At 50.6% G+C, this 26055-nt stretch overlaps 1 protein-coding gene across 7 annotated transcripts in view; it reads left to right on the forward strand.

Moving 5' to 3' along the window:
* The window catches only part of ZNF423 (zinc finger protein 423), a 344022-nt gene that overhangs the window by 122697 nt on the left and 195270 nt on the right, over positions 1 to 26055 (forward strand). For all 7 annotated transcript variants that reach the window (XM_049104673.1, XM_049104667.1, XM_049104670.1 and 4 more), the window contains one exon: positions 679 to 879. In XM_049104673.1, the coding sequence (XP_048960630.1) occupies positions 679 to 879 (201 nt within the window). The remainder of the gene's footprint in view (positions 1 to 678; positions 880 to 26055) is intronic.

The raw sequence follows: 26055 nt of genomic DNA on the forward strand, positions 1-26055 counted from the left end.
GCTTAGCCACGTGTCTGCATAGTGCTAAGCGCAGAATAGGTGATTTATTTTACAGAAGTTGGTTGAATGATTCCAAAGCTGGCTCTCACTGTCTGGGCTGATCCCAGGGCATGAGTGGGGACTCAGATGCATTTTAGCTTGTGATTTGACTCTCCGTGGTCTTACAAACACACGGGCTTCCTTGGTTCCAGAATCAGGACATGTTTGCAAAGAACAGAGCCAATATCACCACATTGGGAGGCATGCTGTGTGGAAGGTGAACTCGGCTAAGAGATCCCTTGCCCTTAAATTGCAAGGCTTTGGGGAAAACTAAAAGTTTAGATGCATTAGGAGGAGGCTCTGGAGAAGTGCGTAAGAGAATTGGGTTTTCAGGAGACAAAATGCTAAGGCATTTTCACCTCCGTGATGGGTCACGACCCCCAGCATCCACGCTCAGAGGGAAGATGACAGGAAATCCCCCGAGAAGATTTGCACCAAGAATTAAAGAATCTAGTTGAGAATTATGGCACCGCATGCTACAAAAAACCCCCATATATTAATATACTGAGAGGTGTCAAGAATAATGGACCCTGGGAGGTAGAGTAATTAAATGTATCTTAATAAATGCTGGGTGATTCTTTTAAAACCCTTTCCCAAGACCCCGTCAGCTGACATGGACTGTATTCTTCCTGTTGGCAGGAGGCCTGGAAGGAGAGCCGGAGTGTGATCGGAAAACCAGCCGTGCGCTGGAAGACAGGAACAGCGTGACAAGTCAAGAGGAGAGAAATGAGGACGATGAAGACATGGAGGATGAGTCAATTTACACCTGCGATCACTGTCAGCAGGACTTCGAGTGTCTGGCAGACCTGACGGACCACCGGGCTCACCGCTGTCCTGGAGGTAATGCTAAATAGCACCGGGATTCTGACAGGTGGTTATACGGATAATTGGACATAGCAACAGCTTGAAGCCTCAAGTGAGATTAAAGAATTAATAATGTAATTTTACAGTTAATGTCATTTTATTGTGGTGTCTTGGGTACCCTGTATCCGCCTTTTAAATAAAATTAAAAATAAAAGCAACAGCTTTCTGGCAAGCAGGGATTCGGTGAGGGGGCCCTGTCGTTGCCTCCCCAAAACTGCAGTCTACAGAATGTGGGCCCTTAGTGGGTAGGGTCTGCACCTTGGATTTCTGGAAGGCCTTTTGGAAACCCAGCGACTAAGAGGTTGTTAGTGCAAAGTGAAGTAGCTTAAGTATGGAAAGGTGCGTGAAGGAGTGGGCTCCGAGGCAGGGCCTGGATGAGATGGGGAGAATTTGAAAGGCCAACAAGAGCTCGTTCATGCAGAGAGGGCCCTGGTTCTACCTCTGTACTTGGTTTCCTGCTTCTCTGAGGAGGAGAGGGGTGGCTGGGAGCTGTTCCGCTAAACCCACCTGTAGCCCTGTTTCCAGTCTTGGCAGCTGCAGGGAAGGTGGCCAAGCCCATGGTTTTACAGGAGCGATTTAAGACATCATGAGTCATGCGTGTCTGGGTCACACGGGATGGATGGAGTGGGAGAGTGGGGGGTGTGTGTTGCCTGGAGCTGTGGCAGTGATGCCACAGGAACAGGGGGCTGACACATCTTCAGGCCCCGAGCTATGTTCCTTACACAGCTGTCCCTGACATCTCTCACCACCGTGGCTGTTGATGCAAGACTTTGGATGCCGATTTGTAGGGAGAGGAGCTAAACTCTGAGACCAGTATTCCAAAGGGAACCTGTCATCTGGTTTTTTTGGGGAAATTTGGCTGGTTGGAAGTAGTAGTTTAGTATGCAAAACTCTTGCCTCCTCTACTTTTCATGGCTTTTTTAGAAGCTTGAAAGCCAAGTGTTTGGGGAACTATGAGTTTCCCTCTGGTGACATCTGTACCTGCACAGCCCTGTTTAGACCGAATCCCTGGTTTTCAACCTCTGGAGAAAACATATAACCAAAAACAGTGGACCCTACAGGACTCTTTACAGTTTTGGACTTTTGGGGGGCTCAGCAAACCAAACCCCAGTTATTGGGAATTTGTGGTATTTCAACCACAGGCAGAGGCAACAGCCAACTTAGAAGCTGAGAATCAGAATTGGAAGAGACACATGTGGTTGGCTTTTCAGTGCCCTCATTTCCTGAGGAGGAAATACTGGGGCAGGAGAGGGGATGGTGATGGACTGAGGTCACCCGGGGTTTGGTGGCTGAGCCAGGACCTCTCTAGGACTCTCATCCTGCTTGAGAAAGCAAGAGATGGCCTGTGTGCTTCTTTATTTAGCCCAGAACTGAGGTGGAGTCTTAACGATACGGCAGGAATGAAATATTGTCCCCGACTTGGAAAACAATCAATGAATGGATCTTCTAATTAAAAGTGATTCTCTTTATTTTCTAAATGTAAAAGAACATGTGGGGCTCAGTTCGCATTAACGCAGTGCCCCTCAGGACTCCTGTGAAGTGACGCCACGTTGAGTCTCTGTGGCTCTTGGAGGGAGGCCTCAGGCCCAGCCCTACTCAGTTCTTTAGAACCGAGGAGATACTCTGTCTCTCTTCACACTTTTGAGAATGGTGGTGTTTCTTTTTTTTTTTTTTAATGGTGGTGTTTCTAGGTGGAGTAGGGCCAACATGAGGCTCTGAGGCTGTGTAGCAGGGTTCTGTGCTGGAAGGAGTAGCTAATTGTGCTTTGGTCCTGGGCAGGATTCTTTTCCCAGTGGCTGTCTCTTCTCTCCATAGCCTCAGCCTGGCTGACATCAAGGGAGCTCTGTCTGCAGGGTCTTCAGCCACCGATACTCCTGCCTGCTTCCTAACAGGACCCCGCTAACTACCTCCATGGGGACGTGGAAGCCAGGGATCCCCCAGCCCTGGAGCATCAGAAGGGAGTCAGAAATTCCTTAAAAGAGTATGGGAAATGACCTTGCCTAATAGCATCCCTGAGAAATTCATTACCGCCCAGTGAAGGTGTGACCCAGTCTGGGAGAGTCTCCCTGACATGGAAGAAATATGTGAGGAGCGATTTCCCCCCAGGTCTTAGGTTCTGAGGATTACCCAGTGACAAGATAAACCACTGGGAATTGTGCGCGTATCATTCAAAGCAGGTCCCTACCTAGGCCGCCTGCACGCTCTCTGATCTGCAGTGGTTTCCCCACTGGGTCCCCAGAGAGGTTTCTGGAACTGTTGGGGAGGGTGTTGGGGCCTGTCTGACTGAGGGGGCACTGATACCCACTCCGGTTGGAGCTGTCCACATTAAAAAGTCTTTTATAGATTGGGTTTTAGCATAAGATGTGTGCAAATTGGCTTCTGCTTTAAAAAACTTGGACCTGGCGCAAAAAGGCACCAGTGGGTCGCCAGGGCCAGGCTCTGGGGGCTGCTGGATGCTCACCATCGGTCGTCCGGCCACTGTACGAGGGACAATGCAGGCGGGCAGTGTGGCCAGTGTCCTCCTGGAGGGAAAGGTAGGCTCTCAACAGCCCGACAAAGACCATTTCAGAGAGGGCCCCGCTCTGCTGAGGCTGGGCGGGCTCTGGGTGCTCAGCAGATGTTTCTGAGGGAACAAACAAGTCTTGTTTGGAGGGAAGGCGGGCCCTCTCTGCTTTTGAGAATTTGGGGCCTAAGGGCAGCGCCACCTGTCAATCCCGCTGTCCGCTCTTCCTGGAATGGGAATTAGGCCTTGGGTGTGAACAACACTCGTCCCCCACTCGTCCCCTGCTGGGGGCCGTCACTGCCGGAATGTGGAGACTGCACACCCTTGGCCAAGCAGGTGTGTCCCGGGGAGGTGGGGTGTGTTGGGGGGGCCCATCTTGAATGGGGTTCTTTTCTAAAACTGCTTCAGCAGGGTGACCTCTTGGCTCTTTCTGTGTGTTTCTGTGGCCGTTGGGGTGGGGGTGGGGCAGCGCCTCGTTCCATCAGACTCTGGAAGAGTAGCTGAGGATCGGAGATTTTCTGAGGTGGTGGGAAGCTCCCCACAAAAGCAGGGGCGGGGGAGACTTCCTGCCAGGATGGCATTGGTGGCATTCAGAGGGGAGGCAAGTCCCGGGACCCTGCACCTAAGAACCCTCACTTGCAGATTCCGGAGCTTGAGAAGGCACCTGCGTCATTGCCCCTTCACAGGAGTGGCTCTGCTGGGGCCAGGAGAGTCTGTCCAAGCGCGGACTTCAGAACCCAGACCTCTTTCTCTCTCTCCCTCCTCTTTTTTTTTTTTTTTTTAAAGATTTTATTTATTTATTCATGAGAGACACACACAGAGAGAGAGAGAGAGAGAGAGGCAGAGACACAGGCAGAGGGAGAAGCAGGCTCCATGCAGGGAGCCCGATGCGGGACTCGATCCCAGGTCTCCAGGATCAGGCCCTGGGCTGAAGGTGGCGCTAAACCGCTGAGCCACCTGGGCTGCCCCTCTCCCTCCTCTTTCTCCTCGACTTTTTGCTCCCCTGTCTCTCATTTGCGTCTGAGGACAAACTGGCCTTAAACCAACAGGGCATCAAACATTGACACAAAATGAGATCAGCCGAGAGCCATCCGCTCCGTGGATGCTCACACCCCCAATAGCTGATTCCTCCTTGTTCTCTTCCACACGCGGCCCACTGAGTGACACGTGTGTACGGGCTTGGCATCGGGGGCACATGCCATTCTGGACTCTGCATTTGTTCACTGCACATGTTCTGAACGGTTCCCAGGCTGCGACATGATCTTCTCCACTTTTCCATTAATCCCTTTTTTGGGTAGGGGAGAGGAGGATCCTTCTTTTTTTTAATACAGCAGCACTCAAGCAGATAAAGCTTGGGTTGCTGGTACTGTGTCCATGTGCTACAAAAATATGAAATTTAGATCGGTCCGCCGGGAGATTAGGATTTCTACAGCAAGAGTGGACAAAGGCTGCCTTGGTGTCTGTGATGGGCCTGTCTGTTCCTCATGGAGCATCATCTGTGGGCACCGGACGAGGAAACGGCCAGAGCATTTGGTGGCTGTCTGAACCGATGATAGAATGTTTCCATTGCTTCAGGCTTTCCTAAGGTGAATGCTGTCAACACGGGGAGTGGGCTAAAGTTTACGTTGACCTGGTTTGTGAAGTGTTGGCCGAGCATGTGTGGACCTTATAAACGGTTGCAGGGGATGTTTTTCATCATCTTCCAGAAGCCCTGAGGACTTCAGTTGCTTTAGAATGTATCTCTGGAAACTTCCTGGGGCACCGTGGAAGCAGGTATGAGAGGTTTGATTTACCCAGGGGCCGATTCCAATATTTTATGTGCTCACTGAAGCAGGTCAGCTGTGGACCTTCCGTGTGGATTCAGGTGGAGTGTTTTACTGCTTTCTCCTACGAATACTACCTTTTAAGGATACTCTGTGATTTACACTGACTGCCGCTTTGGCTTAAATTAATGAAGCTGACTGCCCGAGGACATTTGGGTGCTGGATCCATGCTCTTGTAATGTTCTAGATCCGACTTTTGTAGGGACGCTCTTCCTTGTGTCAGGAAGGGGCTGTCAGCAGGGGTGTGCACTGTGCCAGTCCTGGAACATGGCAGGTCCCTGGGGCCAGAGCACCCGATGGCTTTTGGAAATCCCTAACCTCTTCGACAAAGGCACCACTAGTATGGTTTTTGTTCTCTTCGTAGGTAGGGAAAGACAGATGGAGTCTCTTTAGAAAGACTGAGGTTTCTAACTCTGGGCCTGGCCAGGCACTCTTCTCCATAGAAGAGAAATTGTCTTCAGGATCAGGGTGGAACCAAGCATTGGTTTCTTTCAACAGGCGCCATTCCCTGATCTCTGACACAGACCAGGCTCCTCACTGGCCGCAGAGAGGCATCCTTGAAGCACACGGGATCCCTGCTGTCCCCCAGGGCTCCCCTGTGGGCGAAGCCTCCCTGATCGCTCTGCCAGCAGCTCCATCCCCAACACAGTGCATGACATGAGTCTGATGCTGCGGTTATTCTGCAATAGTGTTTTTTTTTTTTAAGGTTTTATTTATTTATTAGAGAGAGAGAGAGAGAGAGAAAATGAACAGTGCGGAGGGGCAGAGGGAGAGGGAGAAGCAGACTCAGCCATTGAGTTGGGAGCATGACGCAGGGCTCCATCCCAGGACCCTGGGATCATGACCTGAGCTGAAGGCAGCTGCTTAACTGACTGAGCCACCCGGGCGCCCCCTGCGATAGTTTTTCATGTGTTTATCTCCGGTCTCCCCACTATTGTTGAGCTTCATGAGGCCAAGAGCCATGTCTGTTTTGTTCTCTGTTATGTCCTAGCCCAGTGCCTGGCATGCAGTGGTGCTTCATATGTGCTTGTTGGATGAAGGAATGATCCCACCTAGTCTTCCTGATGGTCCCAGCAGGGTGATCCTACTTTTTACCATTCATCCCCATTTTACACATGAGACAGCTGAGATTCAGAGAGGTAGGGGATCTTGCTGGAGGTTACAGAGCTTGAGCTAAGATTTAAGATCCGAACAGCTCACCCTGAGAACATGGACTGGGGACAGTGAACCATTTCCAACTAAATTCCAGACAGACGTGGCTTTTTTGAATGCTCAACTTAAAAAAAAAAAAAAATAAAAGATGGAGATGGAGAGGGATTTGTTCAAATAGCAACAGCAAAAAAATGTGCTCCCTGTGGGTTAATTTTGCTGCTCCCCCTTCAGCTGCCCCCCACTTCCTGAGGACTGGGACCGAGGAGTATTTCCCCAGCCCCTTCGGAAAGGCAGACCCGCCTTTTCTGGCGAAGGTGAAATGCTGCTGTGTAAAAAGCCGGGTGGAAAGTTAATTACACCCTGGTTTGTTCAGCTGTGGCCAGAGTGACCTGTGGGTCCTAATTACAGGGCTGGGGCTCCGTGAAGGCTGGCACCTTTGCCAGCCTCGTTCCTGTCCGCTGGCTGGCGGGATCCTGCCTTTGTGTGCCGGCTCAGGCCCTTTCTCCCTCTGACAGCATGGGTGGGGGCCCTCCCTGCCTATTGCTCGGGGCGCCCCTTGTCCTGGTTCCATTTGGGCAAAGCAGAGCCGGCCCGGGCCAGCCGCTGGGCGGTGCGCTGCCAAGTGCACAGGTGCAGGGCGCAAGTGCCTTCTGCCCATGGGGAGGGTGCACTGTGCCTTGGTGTCAGCCGGCGTCTCGCAGTGCAAAAGGCCTGGGGGCCTGAGCACAATTAATACCCCCCATGTCAAAAGCTTTCCTGCATGCAAACAGCATCCAGCTAGAAAACACAGAGCAAGGAAGGAGCCTGCTCACGGGAGTCACAGAATGTAGAAAGACCAGGGAACGGACCCAGGAAGCAACAGTGAAATGGTTGGAGAGGACAAACAAACCAGCACACTGAGCTCTGGAGGGACACAAAAGAGACCTCACCAAATGAGAAAGCAGACCTTTTCCTTGGGTGGAAAGACTCGATATCGTAAATAGGTCAGTTTCCCCTGAACGAACCTGTTAACTTCATGTTACTCCCTGAAAGTAACATTGGGATTTGTTTAGACATGGACGAGTTGATTCTAAAGTTCATAAGGAAAGATGGGCATGTGGCGAGACGAAGGACAGTTCTGAACAAGAGGAGCGATGGGAAAGGCTGGGTAACCAGACCAGATTTTATTTTGTTTTGTTTTATTTTATTTTATTTTATTATTTTATTTTAATTATTTTATTTTATTTATTTATTTTTAAGATTCTATTTATTCATGAGAGACAGAGAGACAGAGACACAGGCAGAGGGAGAAGCAGGCTCCATGCAGGGGGCCCGATGTGGGACTCGATCCTGGGATTCTGGGATCATGCACTGGGCCAAAGGTAGACGCTCAACCACTGAGCCACCCAGGGATCCCCAGACCAGATTTTAAAACACATCCTGAAGCCGTAGGAATCTAAGTGGTGTGGAACAGATGAGTGGCACGGGAAAGAGCAGAAAGGGACATGAAATAGAGCTGGAAATTCAGTGTTTGAGAGAGGTGTCATTGCATATCCGTGGAGGACTGATGGATCACTCAGTAACTGGGGTTGGGGTGATGTGGTAACCATCCTGGAGAAAGGAAATTGGATCCCTGTCCTCCTAAAGCCAGAGCAAATCCCAAATGGATCAGAAATCTAAACAGAAAAAGAAAACTTGAAGACACTAAGGGAAAACATAAGTGGGTTTTAAAAAAATATGATACGATCAGAGTGGGGAAGCCTTTTCTAAATATAACCATAAACCCAGAAGCCATAAAACAAAAGACAAAATATTCAACCACATAAAAATAAAACATTTCTGCATTGCCAAAACCACAGTAAATCAAACCAAAGACACATATTGCAGGCAAAAGATATTTTTCCTTAATGTGTAAAGGAGCTCCTACCAACACTAAGAAAATAACCAATAAATCAACAGGAAAGCAGGATGAAGTCTGGGCTGCCTGAGGTCAGGACCTGTTCAGAATAGCTGGTGCCATGCTGGTCTTCAGAGACTTTGAATATCTCTCGTGCACAAAGGACAGAAGTGGAACCAGGAAAAGATACACCAGTGAGATCTTACACAGTTAGGAAGAGTGGGAATAGAAGAAGAGTAAGAAGAGGAGAACTATGATTTTTTAAAGATTTATTTATTTATTTGAGAGAGAGCATGTGTGAGAGCTAGTTCCCCAAGGAGGTGGGGGTGAGGGCAGAGGGAGAGGGATAGAGAATCCTAAGCAGACCTCCAGGTCAGCCTGGAGCCCCACGCAGGGCTCAGTCTCACAACTCTGAAATCATGACCTGAGCCCAAATTGAGAGCTGGATGCTTAACAGGGACAGAGTCACCCAGGTGTGCCAAGAACTGTAAATCTAAGCCACAAGAAACTACCTACTATTATTAAACTGCCAGGTTGGCAAAGACGTTTAGTAACCCCTTGTGTGGTGAGGACATGTATCCTTGATGCCAAGGTTTGGGATCCTGTTCTCTTTGTCTCCAGATTGCCTTGGCCTATAGACAGAACATGTGGTAGGTGTTCAAGAAAAGTTTGCTGATCTTGTTCCCAAGGGGGCCACAGCCTTTGTGAGGTAAGAGCTGTCAGCAGTAAGGCCCACAGTGGCAAGGCCATGGCTCTTAGGTATGAGGTTGTAAGAATAAAGACTCCATGAACCATGCCTGGACATAGTAGATCTTCAATTAATGAATCTTCAGAAGGAGGGGGAATTACAGAAGAAGAGATGATTACTCATTGAACAAGTATTGAGTATGTGCTATGTATATGGAGGGACCCTTCTGGGTGCTGGGGAGGTAGGAACTGTTTATTTAAATAAAGGGTAACTCAGTGGAGAGGGTATTCACTTCACAAAAGCATTCTCTGACTTGTAAGATGTCAAAGTGCTCTAGGTGGCCTTTAAATAGATGGCTTCCCCGGTGCCTAAAAGATGCTTCCAAGGGCACCTGGGTGGCTCAGTCTGCTAAGCGTCCAACTCTAGGTTTCAGCTCAGGTTGTGATCTCAGGGTCATGAGATCAAGCCCTGAGTTGGGCTCCACGCTAAGCTGGGAGTCTACTGGACATTCTCTCTCTCCCTCTACCCCCTCCCTCCACCCGTGCTTGTGCACGCTGTCATGCTCTCTCTCTCTTTCTCAAAAAATAAATAAAAGATGCTGACATGTACTGAGATGTCATGCCCCACAGCTCTCTAAGAAGATGCTAACTGTGTGTGCTGCCCTGCTACTGTGCTGCCATTTTGGAGGAAAGCGGATGGGCAGGGTGAGGAACTGGCCAGTCTGGGTCTGCCTGGCCTGTGGTGGGATCAGAACCTTCCCTAAATTGCCTGCTCCCTGCCCTCTGAGTTGCCCATTAGAAGGTGCCTGGGAAGCCGGTGGGCTGCGTGGAACCGTGATTCTCTCTGGTCTCGGGCAGCTGTGCCCTGACTCCTGGTGGTCATGTGAAGGGGAGTTGTTTTTCAGATGCTTGTGTAATTATTCACCTCCCATGCCGCCCACAGGTTTATAGAATGTGTCCCCCTTGACGTGGTTATATAGACTGAATGCTGCTATCACATTGTGGGTCTCTCCAAAAATTGGACACCAAATCTAACAATATAGAAGGCAGGGATTGAGATGGGAATAATCCATATCTCACTTGGTTTCCATGGGAAACAGAGTGTCCGTACGTGTGTTCTGAGGTTCCCGAGGGCTCTCCAAAGTGGAGAGGATCCTTTCCTGCTTTCCCACCCAGCTTGCATGACTATACCTCAATGAGTTTCTGAATCATTGTGCCAAAAGGTGGATTCTTTTGTGTCTGGGGGGTGGAATTCAGGTGTGGTGCCTGACACAGGGAAGGTGTCTGTGACCCCCTGGGATGAGCCTCAATGAGGGGGCCCTGGAGAAGCCTTGGGAGCCTGAAGGAGACTGGTCTGGGACTGGCCCAGTCTGGATCTTGGTTTCTTCTCCTTCCCTGGCAGCAGCCAAGCCTTCCACTGGCTTCCTGTTGTGAGGGCCAGAATGTACACCTAGTGGGACCTCAAGGTCCTGGGAGGAAAAGGCAAACCCCAAGATGGCCTTCAGGCTGGTTGCATGTATATTTCTGAGTCTAGCCTGCTGTCATCCATTTCAGCCTGGAAGTTTCCAGAAGGCACATGTCATGCCAGTAAGTTGTGATACCATACCTGCTGTGAGCCTGGGGCTGTGTGTGTGTGTGTGTGTGTGTGTGTGTGTGAAAGAGACAGAGAGAGAGAGAGACAGAGACTCTCTACTAACAAGAAATGTATAATCTAGATGCAAAGCGAAGTTGCCATGATCCTTTGGGTTGCCCAGCACATAATAGGTCCTCAATTAACATGCTATCTGCATACTGAACTCTAGCTGACAAGCCAAGAAAAGCAGATTCATGGCTCAGGAAACTGAGAACCAAGGCTGACTTCAAGCATGACCCTCTGAAGACATGCCCCAGTGCTGTCTTTATAAACCCCATCACTATGTGTTCAGAGGCAGAGGTGCCATCTCCAGGCTTCCACCCTCCAGCCACAGAGAAACAGCAGCCTCTTTCCAGTTGCCAGGACAGAATTCCTAAGTTTGACTACTCATGGAGCAGCCACGACCAAGGCTTAGCCCCAAAATCATCGCTGAGGCAGTGGGGAGACAGACATGCATATTAGCTAGGCTCGGGGTGGTGGGAGTCGGGAGGACCTCCATACAGACCATTGACACTGAGAACTGGGGAGAAGGCTCCCAGGATGGTACCAGGAAACACGGATGAATATCTTCTGTTGGAAGAAGGAGTGATATGCAGGCAAATATGGAAGAGTTCAATAGTTGAATCAATGCCAGTTTGCCATATCAGTGGTTAAGTCCATTCACTTTGCTCTTGATGGGATCTAACCATCTCAGTCAAAGTTTTATTTTATTTTAAATATTTCATTTATTTATTCATGAGAGACACACAGAGAGAGAAGAGACATAGGCAGAAGGAAAAGCGGGCTTCCTGTGGGGAGCCTGAATGCAGGACTTGATCTCAGGACCCCGGGATCACACTCTGAACCAAAGGCAAATGCTCAACCACTGAGCCACCCAGGTGCCCCATCATTTAAGGAGGCAGGTTCCTTAAAGATCACCTTGCTCAGCACCTTCTTTTTTTTCTTTTTAAGGAATTTTTGTTTTTAGATTTTATGTATTTATTCAGAGACACAGAGAGAGAATGAGAGGCAGAGACACAGGTGGAGGGAGAAGCAGGCTCCATGCAGAGAGCCCGACATGGGACTTGATCCAGGGTCTCCAGGATCACACCCTGGGCTGCAGGCGGCGCTAAACCGCTGTGCCACCGGGACTGCCCTGCTTAGCACCTTCTAACTTTACTCTCAAACCCTTATTCTCAGCATAGCTAGTGTATAAAGCCAATAAATAATAAATAAATAAAGTAATAATAAATAAATAAAGTAGAGCGCTCTGTGAAAGGGTGTTGCAGATTCTGAGCTCTGCCTACCTCTCTCCTCCCGCCCTGTCAGCCTGTTCAGGAGCCCCTCAGGCAGTGTAAAAGCCTAGACGGGGGCTGGGCTCTTCAGTGAGGTAGGACTTGTCCAAGGTCACACAGGGAGGTATTGGCTTACTGGGTGTGCCTTCCCTCCTTCTCCAGGAGGTAGCTGATAATACCTGGGAGGCAGTGCACCTGCCGGATGGACAGAGGACTGGTGCTGGACCCATAAACCTCATATCATTTGGACTGGACTTTTTCTTTACTTCTTCCAGGGGAGTGACTTTGACCCTTGAATTCTTATAAACTTGGTGGAAGTTGTTCCCCTACTTTGGGGGGGACCCACTGAAGCTGGCCTACCCTCCTTTCTTGGTTCTTTGAGGGGCAGAGTTCTGGGAGAGGACCAATCATGCATACCCTGGTGGCATCGCCTGGATGCTGGGCCTCCGGGACATTGTTTCCAGGCCTTGGGCCCAGGCCAGACAGAGGCTGGGCAGCCATCCGGTTGGTCTGGCCTTGAGGCTTGAGTGGCCCAGGTGCCCAGATGGGGTGGAGAGGCAGCTGTGAAACCCAGGGGTGACCCAAAGTCACATCATCCACCATCAGCTTCAGGGGGAAGGAAGAGGGACAGATAAGGTATCCCAAAATTGCAATAATAAGATTTTTTTCTCTCTTCTATAGGTATTTCAATAATAAATGTTTCCCCCCAATGTATAAATATATAGCTCTGAAATCTCAGCATCACCGAGCAAACCCGGGTCAGTTATGTGGCGCTCTGGTCACGCCTTTTCCCATCAGGACTACGGTTTCATTAGTGCAGCCCTCCTTGCTCTTGCCTGCCTCCTCTATCACTGCCGGTCAGGATACATAGGGACCAGAGCCCCTCGGAGGAGCCCTCGTGCTTTTCTCTTGGAGGTGCGAGCATGATTTCCTCATTCTGTTGGGCATAGAGACCTGAAAATTGTGTTTCCTGAGTAATCAATCTAGGTTTCCTCCAATTTGACGTTTGAAAAGCTTTGAGAAAAGCCTGTAGGTGAAGACTGGAGTGGCCTGCAGCTGGATCCTGACGGGTTTTGGGGTAAAAGGGGCAACCAGAGAGTATTGTTCTCCGAGTCCTTTCTTATAGCTGGAAGCTATCGATGGTCTATTGCCGGGTGCCTTACTTAGACCACAATTCTCAGCACCCAAAAGAACAAAGCAACCTACCTGTCAAAAGAAAAACGTGTTCCTTAGAACCACAGTACCCCCTGGCATGTATTCATTCAGAAACAGAGTGATCCTTTAAAGTACCTACTGTGGGGGCACATGGGTGGCTCAGTGGTTGAGCATCTGCCTTTGGCTCAGATCGTGATCCTGGGTCCTGGGATCGGGTCCTGCATTGGGCTCCCTGCAGGGAGCCTGCTTCTCCCTCTGCCTCTCTCTCCGTGTTTCTCGTGAATAAATAAATAGAATCTTTTTTATTTTTTTTTATTTAAAAAATATTTTTATTTATTTATGATAGTCACAGAGAGAGAGAGAGAGAGAGAGAGGCAGAGACATAGGCAGAGGGAGAAGCAGGCTCCATGCACCGGGAGCCCGACGTGGGATTTGATCCCGGGTCTCCAGGATCGCGCCCTGGGCCAAAGGCAGGCGCTAAACCGCTGTGCCACCCAGGGTTCCCTAGAATCTTTTTAAAAAAGGCACCTACTATGAGCTCGGAACAATTTTAGACACAGGGTTAGAGTAGTGAGTGAAACGGACAGTAGCTTCTGGCCTTCTGGAGCTTACATTTTATAGCACCTGGTCCCTCACTGGCTTTGGCCATGAGATTCTTCAACTGACCTGTATGTAGTTATTTTGTTCTAAAGAACCGCTTGGTTCCCTCCGTGGTGTAGCCGAGTGCTGGCCAAGGCCCATGTGAGCAGTATGAACGGGGAGAACAAGTAACGGGTTCCCTGCCAACACGGTTAGTGTGCTCGGAGTCGGAGGCTGTGTCAGCATAAGCGGGACGAGGAGGTGAGCGCTCTGTCCTGCATGCTGCTGGAGAGACCAGCACTCGGAGGGGTTCAGGGGAAGATGGACGAGGGGAGGCCTCAAAGCCATGCTTGCAGTTTGGGAAGTTAGGCTTCTCGGTAGCTGGTGTCAGAAAACTAAACCTTTGCTTAAATCAAGTAGGGGAATTTAGCAGCGCATGTAAGTAGGAATTCCGGATCTGGTTAGTTAGGACTAGCTTCAGGTGCTGCTAAATCCAGGGATCCTGGCGAAGGCCTTGGAACCCCGTCAATGCTCTGTTGGCTTTTGGCTCAGGCCGAATGAAGTGCTCCAAATGGCACCCAGAGATGTTCCCCAGAGGAAATGAGGGTGCTGCTAGCAGAAGAGAGGGAATGGTTGCTATTGGGTAGCATCAGCCTCAAGAGGGAAGGAGCCATTTATGCCATTTAAGCAGAGTCCAGAGTAGGTGACCTGACCTCAGGGGTAGGCATGAGCTTGGCCAGTCCCACCAGTGCAGCTGCCATCTGTTCCAGTGGTTGATATTTTTACTCTCACTTTGGGATAAAATGTATGAATGGAGGGGGCTGAGCAGTGGGAGCTCTGGTCATAGGTGTGCATCAAAGCGGTGGGGGAGCAAGGATGACATACCCCAGCCCCTCTCTCCACTCCTGCAATCTTGGTACTCTAAGGGACAGAGCCAAGACCAACTCAGGGCCACAGGGACACTCATTCTGGCCCACATATAAAGAGGTGGCAACCTGGAGATGACCCATCAGATGGCTGCAGGGGTAGGGGAGTGGGATGTAGGGGTGGGGCTCAAGGGCCAGCACTGGTTGAGTTTTTAGGTCCCTCCGAACCTTGAGATCCTATGATAGGCATCCCTAAAATGACACCCTAAACACAGGAAAATAAAGAACATCCCCAAACAAAATGAGAAATCAACGAAATATATCTCCCGCTGGCTAGGGCGTGTGGTTCAAGGAGTGCAGCCAGCAGGGGACTAGCCTGGTCTGGCCTTAGAGAGGGAGGTAGCAACTGCTTGTGCTGCCGTGGCAAAGGCTGTGGTGGTGCTGGGGTGGGGGACACGGACAGGGATGGGGGTGAGGATGGGGGCGGGGGCGGTTCAGAACGGGAAAGGAGCAAGAAAATCTGAAATTTAACTCTGGCACTGGTCTAAAATAAAGCTGAACTATTGGTTGAGTGTTTTGGCAGTGTTTTTGAACACTGTGTGTGCCAGCTCAGGGAAAAAATGTACAGGGGATTATAAAATGCTTCATTTTGTGTTAAACAGTTTTATTTTGGAGTTGACTGGCTAGAATTTGGCTGCTTTTGGAAATGACATCATTGCTCTGGGGAGGGGGGCATCTGGGAAGACTGAGGCTGTGGGACAGCTGTGCAGGTGGTGGTGGTGGTGGTGGTGGTGGGTGGCCACTGGCTTGAGGGGAGCACACGCACCCTGGCCCTTCCCCCACCCTGCCTCCTTGGGTGCCGGAAGTCTCAGCCTCACCAAGTGGTTGGCTGTGCGTGTCTTGGCCTCACTAAGTGGCAGAGGGTGATAAGGTCAGATCTCCTGGAGCAGGTCTGACCCCTCTGAGGCCTGGTAGGGGCTGGGTGGTGAGGTGGCAGGAAGGTGGCTGAGGGCAGGGGTAGGGGGCCCGGAGAGGAGAGATGGTTGGCGACTGCCTGTGGCCTTCCAGCTCCTTCCCAGCACCAGTTCCTGGGCAGCTTCAACCTGACTCTGCCCCTCTCCTGGTGCACTTAGAATGAATCCATTTCGCTGACCTGGGCCGGCCTCTCCTGGCCTATCTAACTTCCAGTCCATTCTTCCTCTTGAGTCTTGGAAAGGCCATGCTTATTCCTGCCACAGGACCTTTGTACTACCTCTCCTCTCCACCTGGATGCTCTTTCAGGTTTTCACAAGGACAGCTCCTTCTCTTCCTTTTGGGGCTTAGCTCCAGTGAGTGTCACTTGCACAGGAGTGGCCCTCTTAGATGCCTCTGATCCCCAGCTAGAGTTGCTCTTCTTCACTGCCTATCACATCATGCCATTCGACTTCCTTCCTGGCAGTTCTTTTTAGTTCACATTTTCTTCTTGATTGGCTTTTCTGGTTATTGTCTTTGCTATAAGAAGGGGACCCTCTTGAGAAGAGTGTCCTGCCTTATCTTTCTCATGCTTATATCTGCCTCTGGCCTAACACAGGGCCCAGCACATAGTAGGTGCTCAGGAAATATTTATTTATTTATTATTGTTTTTTAAAAAGATTTTATTCATCTGACAGAGAGAGAGAGAGAGAGCACAAGCAGGGGTAGTGGCAGGCAGAGGGAGAGGGAGAAGCAGGCTTCTCGCCAAGCAGAGAGCCCAATGCAGAGCTTGATCCCAGGACCCTGGGACCATGACCAGAGCATAAGGCAGACGCCTAACCGACTGAGCCACCCAGGTGTCCCAAGGAACATTATTTATTAATTTATTTATTTATTTATTTATTTATTTGTTATTTTTTTTTTCCAAGGAAATATTTATTGAATGATTAGTTTGAAGTGGTGCAGGTGCTGGCAGGTTGTTGCATTTGTCACTCCAGTGAGTGGCTAAGGACCAGGAATTCTTGTGGACAGTCTCCTGTGGTCTGGCGAGGATCCTTGTTCCTCTCAAATGCCACCAAGCCACACCTCCTGCAACCTCCCCTTCTTCCTCAGAAGCTCTTCTTCCCACCTGCTTCCTAGGACTGTCAAACCAGAGGGTGTATTCTGCTCTTCCAGGGGATAGGGATGTTTTACATTCTGGACCTCTAGTTTTTTTATGAAGTCCCTACTATATGCCAAGCCCAGCTCAGGGAAAACAATGCCAGGAAAAAAAATAGGTGTTAGGGACATAGCAGATCTCTGCCCTCAGGAAGCTTTAATGCTGGTGGAGGAGTCGGATACTAAAGCGGTAGATGGACAAATGCGAAAGGACCCCTGGGATACCCACGGGAGAGCATGGGAAGACCCTAAGGTCCCCCGGGGGTGGTTTGGGGAGCACCGGTGGAGTGGCAGAGAAGAAACCCAGAGGTGGGTTTTGGAAGTGTCTGCATCTCGTGGGGTCCAGCCAGGGTGATTTGTTTTCCCCGCAAAAGGGGAGGCGGAGGTGCTGGGAGAAGTGCTGAGTCACAGAGGGAAGGTCCTGGGGAGTCCGGGGCAGAAGGGGAGTGAGTACCTAAGGAGGTCTTGCCCTCTGACCACCTTTGCCACAGGCCACTTGCCTCATCACTGATATTTTTGGTTTTGTTTTTTTAATCTCTTGTCACTCTCACTGATGACATATTTTACACCGCATCCTCTAACGGCTTTTTATCACCATCTTCACAAACACCTTGTGTCGACACATTTACTTAAAAATTGTTTAAAAGATACCCCCTTAGTCAGGGTCCCAGTAGAAAACAGATGGTACATTCAAGCGAGGTAATTGAAGAACATTTAATGAAGGGTCCTTTACGGAGGTGGGTAGGCCGATGGGAAGCTGATAGGGATGGGGAGCCTTTTCAGGACATCCTGGCCAATGTTGGAGAAGCTAATGAGGCGCGGTAAGGAGCTTTTGCTAGAACCTGGAGACGGCTGCCCCTGTAGGAAAGCTCCCTGGTGATGGGCAACCTGTGGCAGGCCAGGGAGCTTGCCAGGAGAATGAATACCCCGACTCTGTCCCCTCCTAACCTCCAGTCTCTGAACCTAAGAGGAGCCCCAAAGCGGAGGAGCCTGTTGGTCAGCTTCCCTGGGGCACAGAGCAGGGTGGAGAAGCGAGGACGGTGGACCTGGAGGGGCTGATGATGACTGCCCTCTGCATCCCCACTACTCCTGGGGCTGGCTTGGATGCTGCTGAGAAATCAAATTTTGGAGATGAACCCCAGTTCATAAAAGGACAAGGTTTCCTGTGTGGAGTTTGTTTGGGGGAGTTGTGCCAAGTGTTTGTCTTGGAGCTTGGGGCTGTGTCAGGTTGCTGTGGGGGTTTCGACTTTTGGTTCTCTCTTTTCCCGGGACACCCTACTAGTCTGTGATTCGGTCTTGTGCTGTCATGCTGCAGATTATGGGAACAGAGGAGCAGATTTGTCAGATGCAAGGCCTGGCTCCTGGCAGGTATAGCTGTTCACATCATGGCCTGAGCTGCCAAAACTTTGCTATTTGCATAAATGGAGAATGGAATAGGCAATCGTTCCGATTAACACCATTTACTGCTTAACTACTGGAGAAATTGGCAAGGAAGGCGCTCTGTGGCCGTCACCCCCCCTCAATGGTGCCATTCCATTTATGGCTTCATTGGGGACAATGGCAGGGGAAAAGTCAAGGAAAGCAGGAAGGTCAAGGATGCTTCTGAGGAGCCTCTTTGTTCATTATGTATTTATACTGTGCGTGGTTTCCATTCGCCGGCTGCACCGCTCCCGGGACCCCCAGAGGATAAGGCAAGGGAACCTGTGCTCTGAGCACCAAAGCTATTTTTATTTGTGCGCAGGGCAAGGTGACGCGGCTGCTGCAGGCCGAGGTTCAGCTCTCCCTGACACACAGAATTGGATATTAAGGCGGAATTAGAAGCTTGAGTCCAAGGAGATCCCTTGTGAGTGATGCATGCAGGATGGCATTATGACTTTCCAGGCTGCTTCTGCGGAGAGCTGCAAGGGTAGATGAAGGAGCTGTTTTTGGGGGACAACCCCGGGTCCCCAAGTAGCCCTGTGTTAGTCTGCGAGTTGACTGTGAGTTGTTTCCTCGAATCAAATTATTTTCTTGTTGTTTCATTTTTCCATGACACTTCCCCCTGGATGTTCGTAAGCGCTTCCGTCTCCTCTTCACGGAGCTTGGCTGCGTCCCGCTTGTGCACCCACCCAAGGCCCACCCTGCTTTAGCCTCGTGGAAAGTCCTGGTCTCTCCTGTGACTCATGTGCTGTCCAGCACTGTTACCCCCACCTTTCACCTTTCAGTGAGGAGCAGAGGAGCCTTTCCTTGCTCTTTATTTAAAAACCATTTTTAGGGGCGCCTGGGTGGCTCAGAGGTTGAGTGTCTACCATTGGCTCAGGTTGTGATCCCAGAGTCCCGGGATCGAGTCCCGCATCGGGCTCCCCTCAGAGAGCCTGCTTCTCCCTCTGCCTATGTCTCTCCCTCTCTCTGTGTGTCTCTCATGAATAAATAAATAAAATCTTTAAAACCCCCCCATTTTTCAAGATTATTAAATATCATGGACGCGTAAATGTACCCTATTTGTGAAAATTTCAGATGCAGATATGCCTGCCCCATGTTAATTTGCATTCATTACTTTGGCTTGAGTACTTCAGGATCTTCTACTCCAAATTTGCGTAATACCACGTGTCAGAGGTTCTGAGACATACCTTAACGTCTCTGTAATCAGGATGAGTCCTGTAATTAGGGGCTGGTTGTGGTTTAATGGACAAGTTTTTTTTTTTCTTTTCTTTTTTAGTGGTATGTAAAATAGTGGTGCTTTTTACAAACCACGGGGTCTTAGATTTGATGAAATATGGTATACGTGTATCCATAGAAACAATGTCATATTGATTTTTTATTAAAAAAATAAATGATACCATATCAGATCTATCATTTAGCAACGGGTTTTTTCTCTTTCTCACACAATACTATGCCTTGGAGAGTTTTACACGTTGGTGTATAGATCTCCCTTATTTTTTATTAACTGCTGCGTGGCCTTGCACAGCATGGATGTACCATGGTTTACGCAGCTGGTCCCCTGGTGATGGGCATTTAGGTTGTTTCCAATTGTTGGCTGCAGTAAACATTCTTGTACATGTCTCCCTATAGGAGCACTTTTTCCATGGTTGATAGCAAGAAGGAGGCATTGCTGCACCCAACCTTTCTTGCATTCCATTCTATATGTTCTGTCCCATCCCACCCCATCCCACCCCATTCCACCCCATCCCACCCCATTCCATCCCATCCCATCCCACCCCACCCTATCCCACCCCATTCCATCTCACTCCACCCCATCCCATCCCACCCCACCCTACCTCATCCCATGTCACCCCACCCCATCCCACCTCACCCCATCTACCCGACCACATTTCAATCCATCCCATCCTATTCTAGCCCATTCCATCCTCCCCATCCCACCCCATTTCATCCCATTGCATCCTACTGCCTTCCATCCCACCCCATACCATCCCATTCCATTGTATCCCATCCCATCCATCCCTCCATCCCACTCATCCCATCCCACACCATCCCATCCCATCCCAATCCCAATCCCACCCCATACTATCCCATTCCATTGTATCCCATCCCATCCATCCCACTCATCCCACTCATCCCACCCCATCCCATCCCATCCCATCCCATCCCATCCCATCCCATCCCATCCCATCCCATCATATCCTTACCCATCCCATCCCATCCATCCCACTCATCCCATCTGACCCCTGCCCATCCCACTGCATCCCATCCCATCTCATCCCATCCTGTCCCTCCTGCTCATCCCATCCCACCCCATCCCATCCATCCCACTTTATCCCATCCCATTTCCCCCCATGCCACTCCATCCTATCCCATCCTATTGTATCCCACTCCACTCCATCCCACTCCATCCCACTCATCCCACCTTGTCCTTCATCTACAACCACAGTACTTATTTGGTATTAGATACTGTGCCTGATCAGTTTTGTGGCTTGAGGGGTCTACAGCAGGGAGTCAGATCCTGCCTCCCTGGGAGCTTATAGTCCACCTGGGAGAGTAGACATGAAATGAGTCTTGGATCAAAATTCCGGAGTATCCCCAAGTTCAGCATCGGGGGTAGGAGCACAGGTGTTGTTGTGGTTCTGAGGCAGGCATTTTGGCCCTCGTTTTCTACTCATTCTGGGTCTTCTGAGGCCAGGCCCTTAGGAACAACAAAAAGAACGCCTTTGCACCGATTCATGTCACCCCTTGACTTAACTAGGGCATGACCGAGAACCTTCCCCAGCTGTGTTCTTAAGGCTGACATGTTTGGGTTGTTCTGGGGGTGAGATCTCTCTCTCGTTTTCCCTCCTTTGAGCTGAGTAGAAAGAAAAGAGCTGCCCACCTGTCCTCTGACACCTGGTCTGTTGTCCCTGAAGGTTTTCTGCCGTCTCTCAGGGAGGATGCAGAAAACACGGGCTGGGAGAGGAAGGTGGCAGCAGTGGTGGGAGCCTCCTTCTCCAGCTGTGCCATAGGAGGGTTTGCAGGCAGAAAGCTCCAGGGAGGCTGTCCTGGAAGAGCCTCTGGCAGTGCTTTCAAACTTTTCAGTGCGTGTGGATCGCTTGGGATCTTGTGAAAATGCAGATTCTAATTCGGCAGGTCTAGGGGGCGGGAAGGGGCAAGACTCTGCCTTTGCTCCGAGCTCTCAGGGGTGCAGGCTCTGCTGGTACCTGGACCACACTTGGAGCAGCAAGGACTCTGGGATCACTAAGCAAACTGTGGAGGTTGGGAGGACCTGGGAAGAGGGGAAGGGGTGTTTTGGTGGGAGCTGGGGCTTTTCTAGGGGCCAGAGCTGGACGCCTCTGGCAGATCTCACTTTGGGGAATTATAAATTCTTCCATTTTGCACTTTCGGCATGCCGGTCTCCAACAGCGGCATCCAAGTCAAGGCAGAATTTGTTGGTTTGTTTACGGCTGATAGACTTGCGCTAGAATTTCCAACCTTGGGGTGGCATTTGAGTAGGATAATTCTTCATTCTGAGGGGTTGGCCCTTCCTTTACAGGACATTCAGCACCCCTGGTCTTGCCCACTAGATGCCAGTAGCAACCTCCCTGATTATTGTAGCACTTGAAAAAAATGCCCCTGAAGGGAGCTATGGCTGCACCTGGTTGAGAACCATCGAGCCGGACATGGCCCTTGGTGAGGGCAGGGACCATGGCCTGGTCTCCATGTCCCTAGAAGCTGGCACCGTGCCTGGCATGGAGTAGGAGCTTGATCAGTGTGTGTTGCATTAAAGAGCATAGCCTGCTGGGCACTGGGGAAAGCAAGTTCTAATAATCCTGTGTACTTCAAGGAAAAGCCACCTGTGTGCCTCTGCCAGACCCGGCAGGGTGGCACCAGCTGAGGAGAGCACCCCCCTGACCTGAGTGTTATCATGGGCGGGGGTGACACAAGACATGGAAGTGAGGGAGCATTCTGAAGTTCATCTCCGTTTCCTTAGCTTTCCCCCAGAATTTTGAGGCTCCCTTTTTATCACAGGTTTTTGGTGTATCTGTCCTTTCTGAGCAGAGAGGCTGGAGGAGCAAGTCTGTCTTGTCCATCCTTGTGTCCTCGGGACCCGGCACTTAGTAGGCTTCTTGTGGATGTTTGCAGAAGAATGGTTTGAATTCACGAGGGGAACGGGCTCATCTCAGGAGCTCAGTGATGGCTCCTCTTGTTTCTTTGATGATTGTGTTTGCAACATGAGTCGTCCTCCCTGTTTTATTCATGCTGTTACTAGTCTATTTGTTCAACAGCTCTTTTTTGAGCATGTGTTGAGAGGGGCCTCTGTGTCTGGTCTTTGTGCTGGGGCTGGTACCAATAAGATGTCCTGGAGGGCTTCCTGGAGGTGGTGAGATTGGGGCTGAGCACGGAACCATATCATGTCCAAGTTAGTGTTCAGGGTACCAGTAAGGCAGGGCCACTCCCACCTGAGAAAGAAGTTCTTTTGCAAGACTTTGATTTAAAGTATTTTTTAAAAAAGCATTAGAGGTTGCACAGATAAATGAATCAATAAAAATTTTGTCAAGACTTTACTCTCGTAGTTGAGTGAGTTTTGTTCTATTTTGAATTATGCGAGTGTAGAGCATACTCTTTTTCTGTATGCAGGGCCTCTGAAAGTCTTGGCCCTGGATCTGGAATGAGTAAGAGATAAGTGGGTAAACGCTCCAGAGGAGAGCGCTGCTGACAGAAAGAAGAGTGTGTGCAAAGGCCTTGGGGAAGCAGGGCTTCTACAGGGTGTTGGAAGACCAGCCAGGAAACCAGGATGACAGGGACACAGTGAGCGGTGACCTGAGGTTGTAGGATCAGGCTGAGAGTCTTTTGGGGCCAGGTAAGTAGGGCCTTGGATGCTATCGGAAGGGATAAGCCAAGGAGTGACATGATTGGGGGTGTGTTTTTAAAAGATCACTGTGGCTGCCATGTGGAGAGTAGATTCATCTGCAGGTCATTCTGGGGGGGGGGGGTTGCTGATGGGTTTTCCCCTTGGGGCCAGCAGTCATGTGGCCTGGAGCCACTCTTGCTGTGAAGATGAAGGCACCATTGCGTCATCGGTGCCCAGATCATCACCCCACTCTGCTCTGCGCTTCTAGACTCTCTCTTCCCTTTCTGGGTCACGCAGACCTGGCCTTCAGAAGCCAGATGGAGTCCAGAGACCTTCGGGTGATGTTTAGATTTCTAAGTCACTGTAAATCTCACTGAAGTGACCTATTTTCTCCCATCTCGCTCTTGTATTTTTTATGAATGGATAATAAAAAATGCGGCAGGGTCATTTGTTTTAATTTCCTCCTGACACCTGGACTCTGCTTTCGGTGGCAGCTGTCCCTCCAGCGGCTGGGAGCCTACCTCCAGGCGGTGGGGCCCCGGGGCCATTCACACCAGGCTCTGTCAGGAACAGAGCAGCCAAGACGGTGGCCCCAGCCCTCATAAGACAGCCAGCCCCCTTCGAACGTGAGGCCGCAAGTCCACTGCCTGTTGGATGGGCCAGGACTGGTTCCAGGGTGTCTGCGTGGCCAGACACTGTAGCAATGGCTGGCTTGGCGGTGTGAGGGTGGTGGGACTGCAGCTCCACCCGTCTTGTTCACTGACTGATGGAAACCAGTTCTTCAAAGGCAGATGTGGCCTCACATTTGATGTGGAACAGTAATGGGTTGGGGCTCCGAGGGATACCAGCCTCCAATGCCCATGAGACCAGAATTGGCTCTTTACTCATGGTGGCCATTTATGGTGGGCTCTGTCCCTAACTTCTGGCCTGAATTACTGCTCTCCACCTTGCTGTTGTCCTCAGAGTCTGTCGAAAGCTTACCTGTGCCATTCTCTCTGCCTGGAACCCTACTCCACTGTTTGCTTCCTTGGCAAAGCCAGCCTCATCCTCCCCGCCTCCCGAAAGCCTTCCCTGGCCTCTGAGCAGACTGCAGGCTGGGCTCCTTCTCCAGGGCTCCCAGCAGCACTCGGTCCATGCCCTTGTTTACCAAATACATTTTTCTTGCTTCGTGCTTCTTAGATGAATTCGTCGTAGAAGATCTAGTAGAGAAGGACAAGCCAAAGGAAGAAGATAGCCATCTTCTAGCCATGGTCCGGAGATCCAGGGCAATTGTTTTGGCATTTATCCTTTCTGATTCTGGTTCTGCAATCTGCTTTCTTCACGTACCTATAGATGGTAAAGAGCTTATTGTTTCATTAAATGTTTTCCTAAGGCTTCCATGAATTGGCCTTATAGCGTCCCAGTGTCTGGCTGCGTTCAGATGGGTATCGCGGTCCCCTCCATGGCCAGATCAGACACAGGCATCCTAGCAGCCCACCCACGGGTCTTGTGAAGGGCAGGACCTTGCCCTTTTACCTGTGTTCGCCCAGGGGCTGGCATTTGACTGGAGGGTTCATGGGATGTGTTTGGTGGATGAACGAATGGTCCAGAATAGTCTTCTTTCTCCCGTCATGGGCAGAGCTAATGAAGACTGTACTTTGGACCCTTTCTTTTCCCCACTCCAAGTATCCTCTCAACTTCTCCCAGAAAGGACAGTCTATATATAACCCAGTCTACTGTTGCTGCACCTTTAAGGCTTGGATGCCAGAGATACTGGAGGGGTTGGGTTGGGAGTGGGTAGATGGAGAGCAGCCTCAAGGTCAATGGCAGTGTTGCCCACTCCTAAGTGGCTTCCAGGCCCGGAGGGTGGGAGGTTCTGGGGAACCCAGGGGCTGCTGCTGGTTGTGGCAGGAGGAACTCCGGTGGAGCACGGAGTCCCCGCCACCTCCCAGCTCCTGCAGCTGTGTTCGAAGGGGTCCAGGGTAGGGAGGCGTGCTGCTGCCTTGGGTGCCTGGTGCATGCGCTCTGGCTCTGAGGTTACCTGGGAGCGGAACTGGGCCCTGGGTGATGAGACACAACCCATTATACCCCCGGCAGGCCTGCTGGAACCTGGGATCAAAGGCCTTAATTTATACATGTGTGGATGAAACACACGTTTATTACACACCTCTTATGTAGCAGGCTCTGCGCTGGTCCCTGCCCTCAAGGAGCTTGCATTGAGGGGTAAGGGTATAGGGTGAGCGACTGTCCCTGTTTGTCCTGGACTGAGGGGCTTCCTGGGACAGAGGATTTTCCCTGCTAAAGTTGGGAAAGTCCCAGCCAGACTGGGACAAGCCGGTCACCCTTGTCAGTCGTAGACATAAATTCCAGTCATTCAAGGAGGAGCAGTCTAGCCCTGCGGCCAGGACTGGGAGGCACGGGACACCGAAGGACGGGGACAGGCGGGGGAGGTGGGGGGATGGACTCAAGGAGGGATGTCGTGTGACAGGCCTGGCATGCCTAGTGGGAGCTTTACATGGAGCTGTGCCGACCCTGGAAATGGTTTCTACCAAAGATTCTTCCCCTCCCTCTCAGTTCCTCATGCCACTCCACACCTTGACCCCTGCACATGGTCCCCATCTGGGCAGAGCATCCCCAGGGGCTGGAAAGTCCATGCCTGGGGCCTGGCTTCTGTTGCTCCTACCAGCCTCCAGGACCACGGTTTTCTCTTTGAAGAAGAGGACTCCGCAGAGTCTGCACTGAAGGGGAAACCTGTCCTTTCTCCTTTGGGACTAGGAAATTTTTCATCAGTTTATATTTATCAAGTCACATTACCTCCTGGGGTTGACTCTTGACAGCCTCATCCATGACTTGGGCCTGTTCGCCTATTTCTCCGTTCACTTCTTCACTGATCATCTATTAGGTGCCTCTGTGGTGCGCTGACCCCAGTGCTGGGCACATAGGCACTGGCAGTTGTAAAGCCCTGCCAGCCCAGCGCCTTGGGAGCAGTCTCTAAAAGTAGCTATTTCTCGCCTAGGGCTGCTGGTGGGAAGGACTGCATTAAGTCAATAGAGCCTTATCCATCCCTAGTGGGCCTCTCTGAGGGCTGACCCCCAGGGTGGAGGCTCCCTTGCTGGGTACCCCTCTGGAGCCTTTATGCCCAGAAGGCTGTGAGGGTGCTTGGGAGAATGGAATCTTGCATTCTTCTCTTTTGGAAAAGCCATTTGTCTATGGAAATTCCATTTGCTTTTGAAAGGAGGAGAAAGAATAGTAAAGCC

Source organism: Canis lupus, chromosome 2 (genome assembly GCF_003254725.2).
Source record: "Canis lupus dingo isolate Sandy chromosome 2, ASM325472v2, whole genome shotgun sequence".
Classification (NCBI taxonomy): domain Eukaryota; kingdom Metazoa; phylum Chordata; class Mammalia; order Carnivora; family Canidae; genus Canis; species Canis lupus.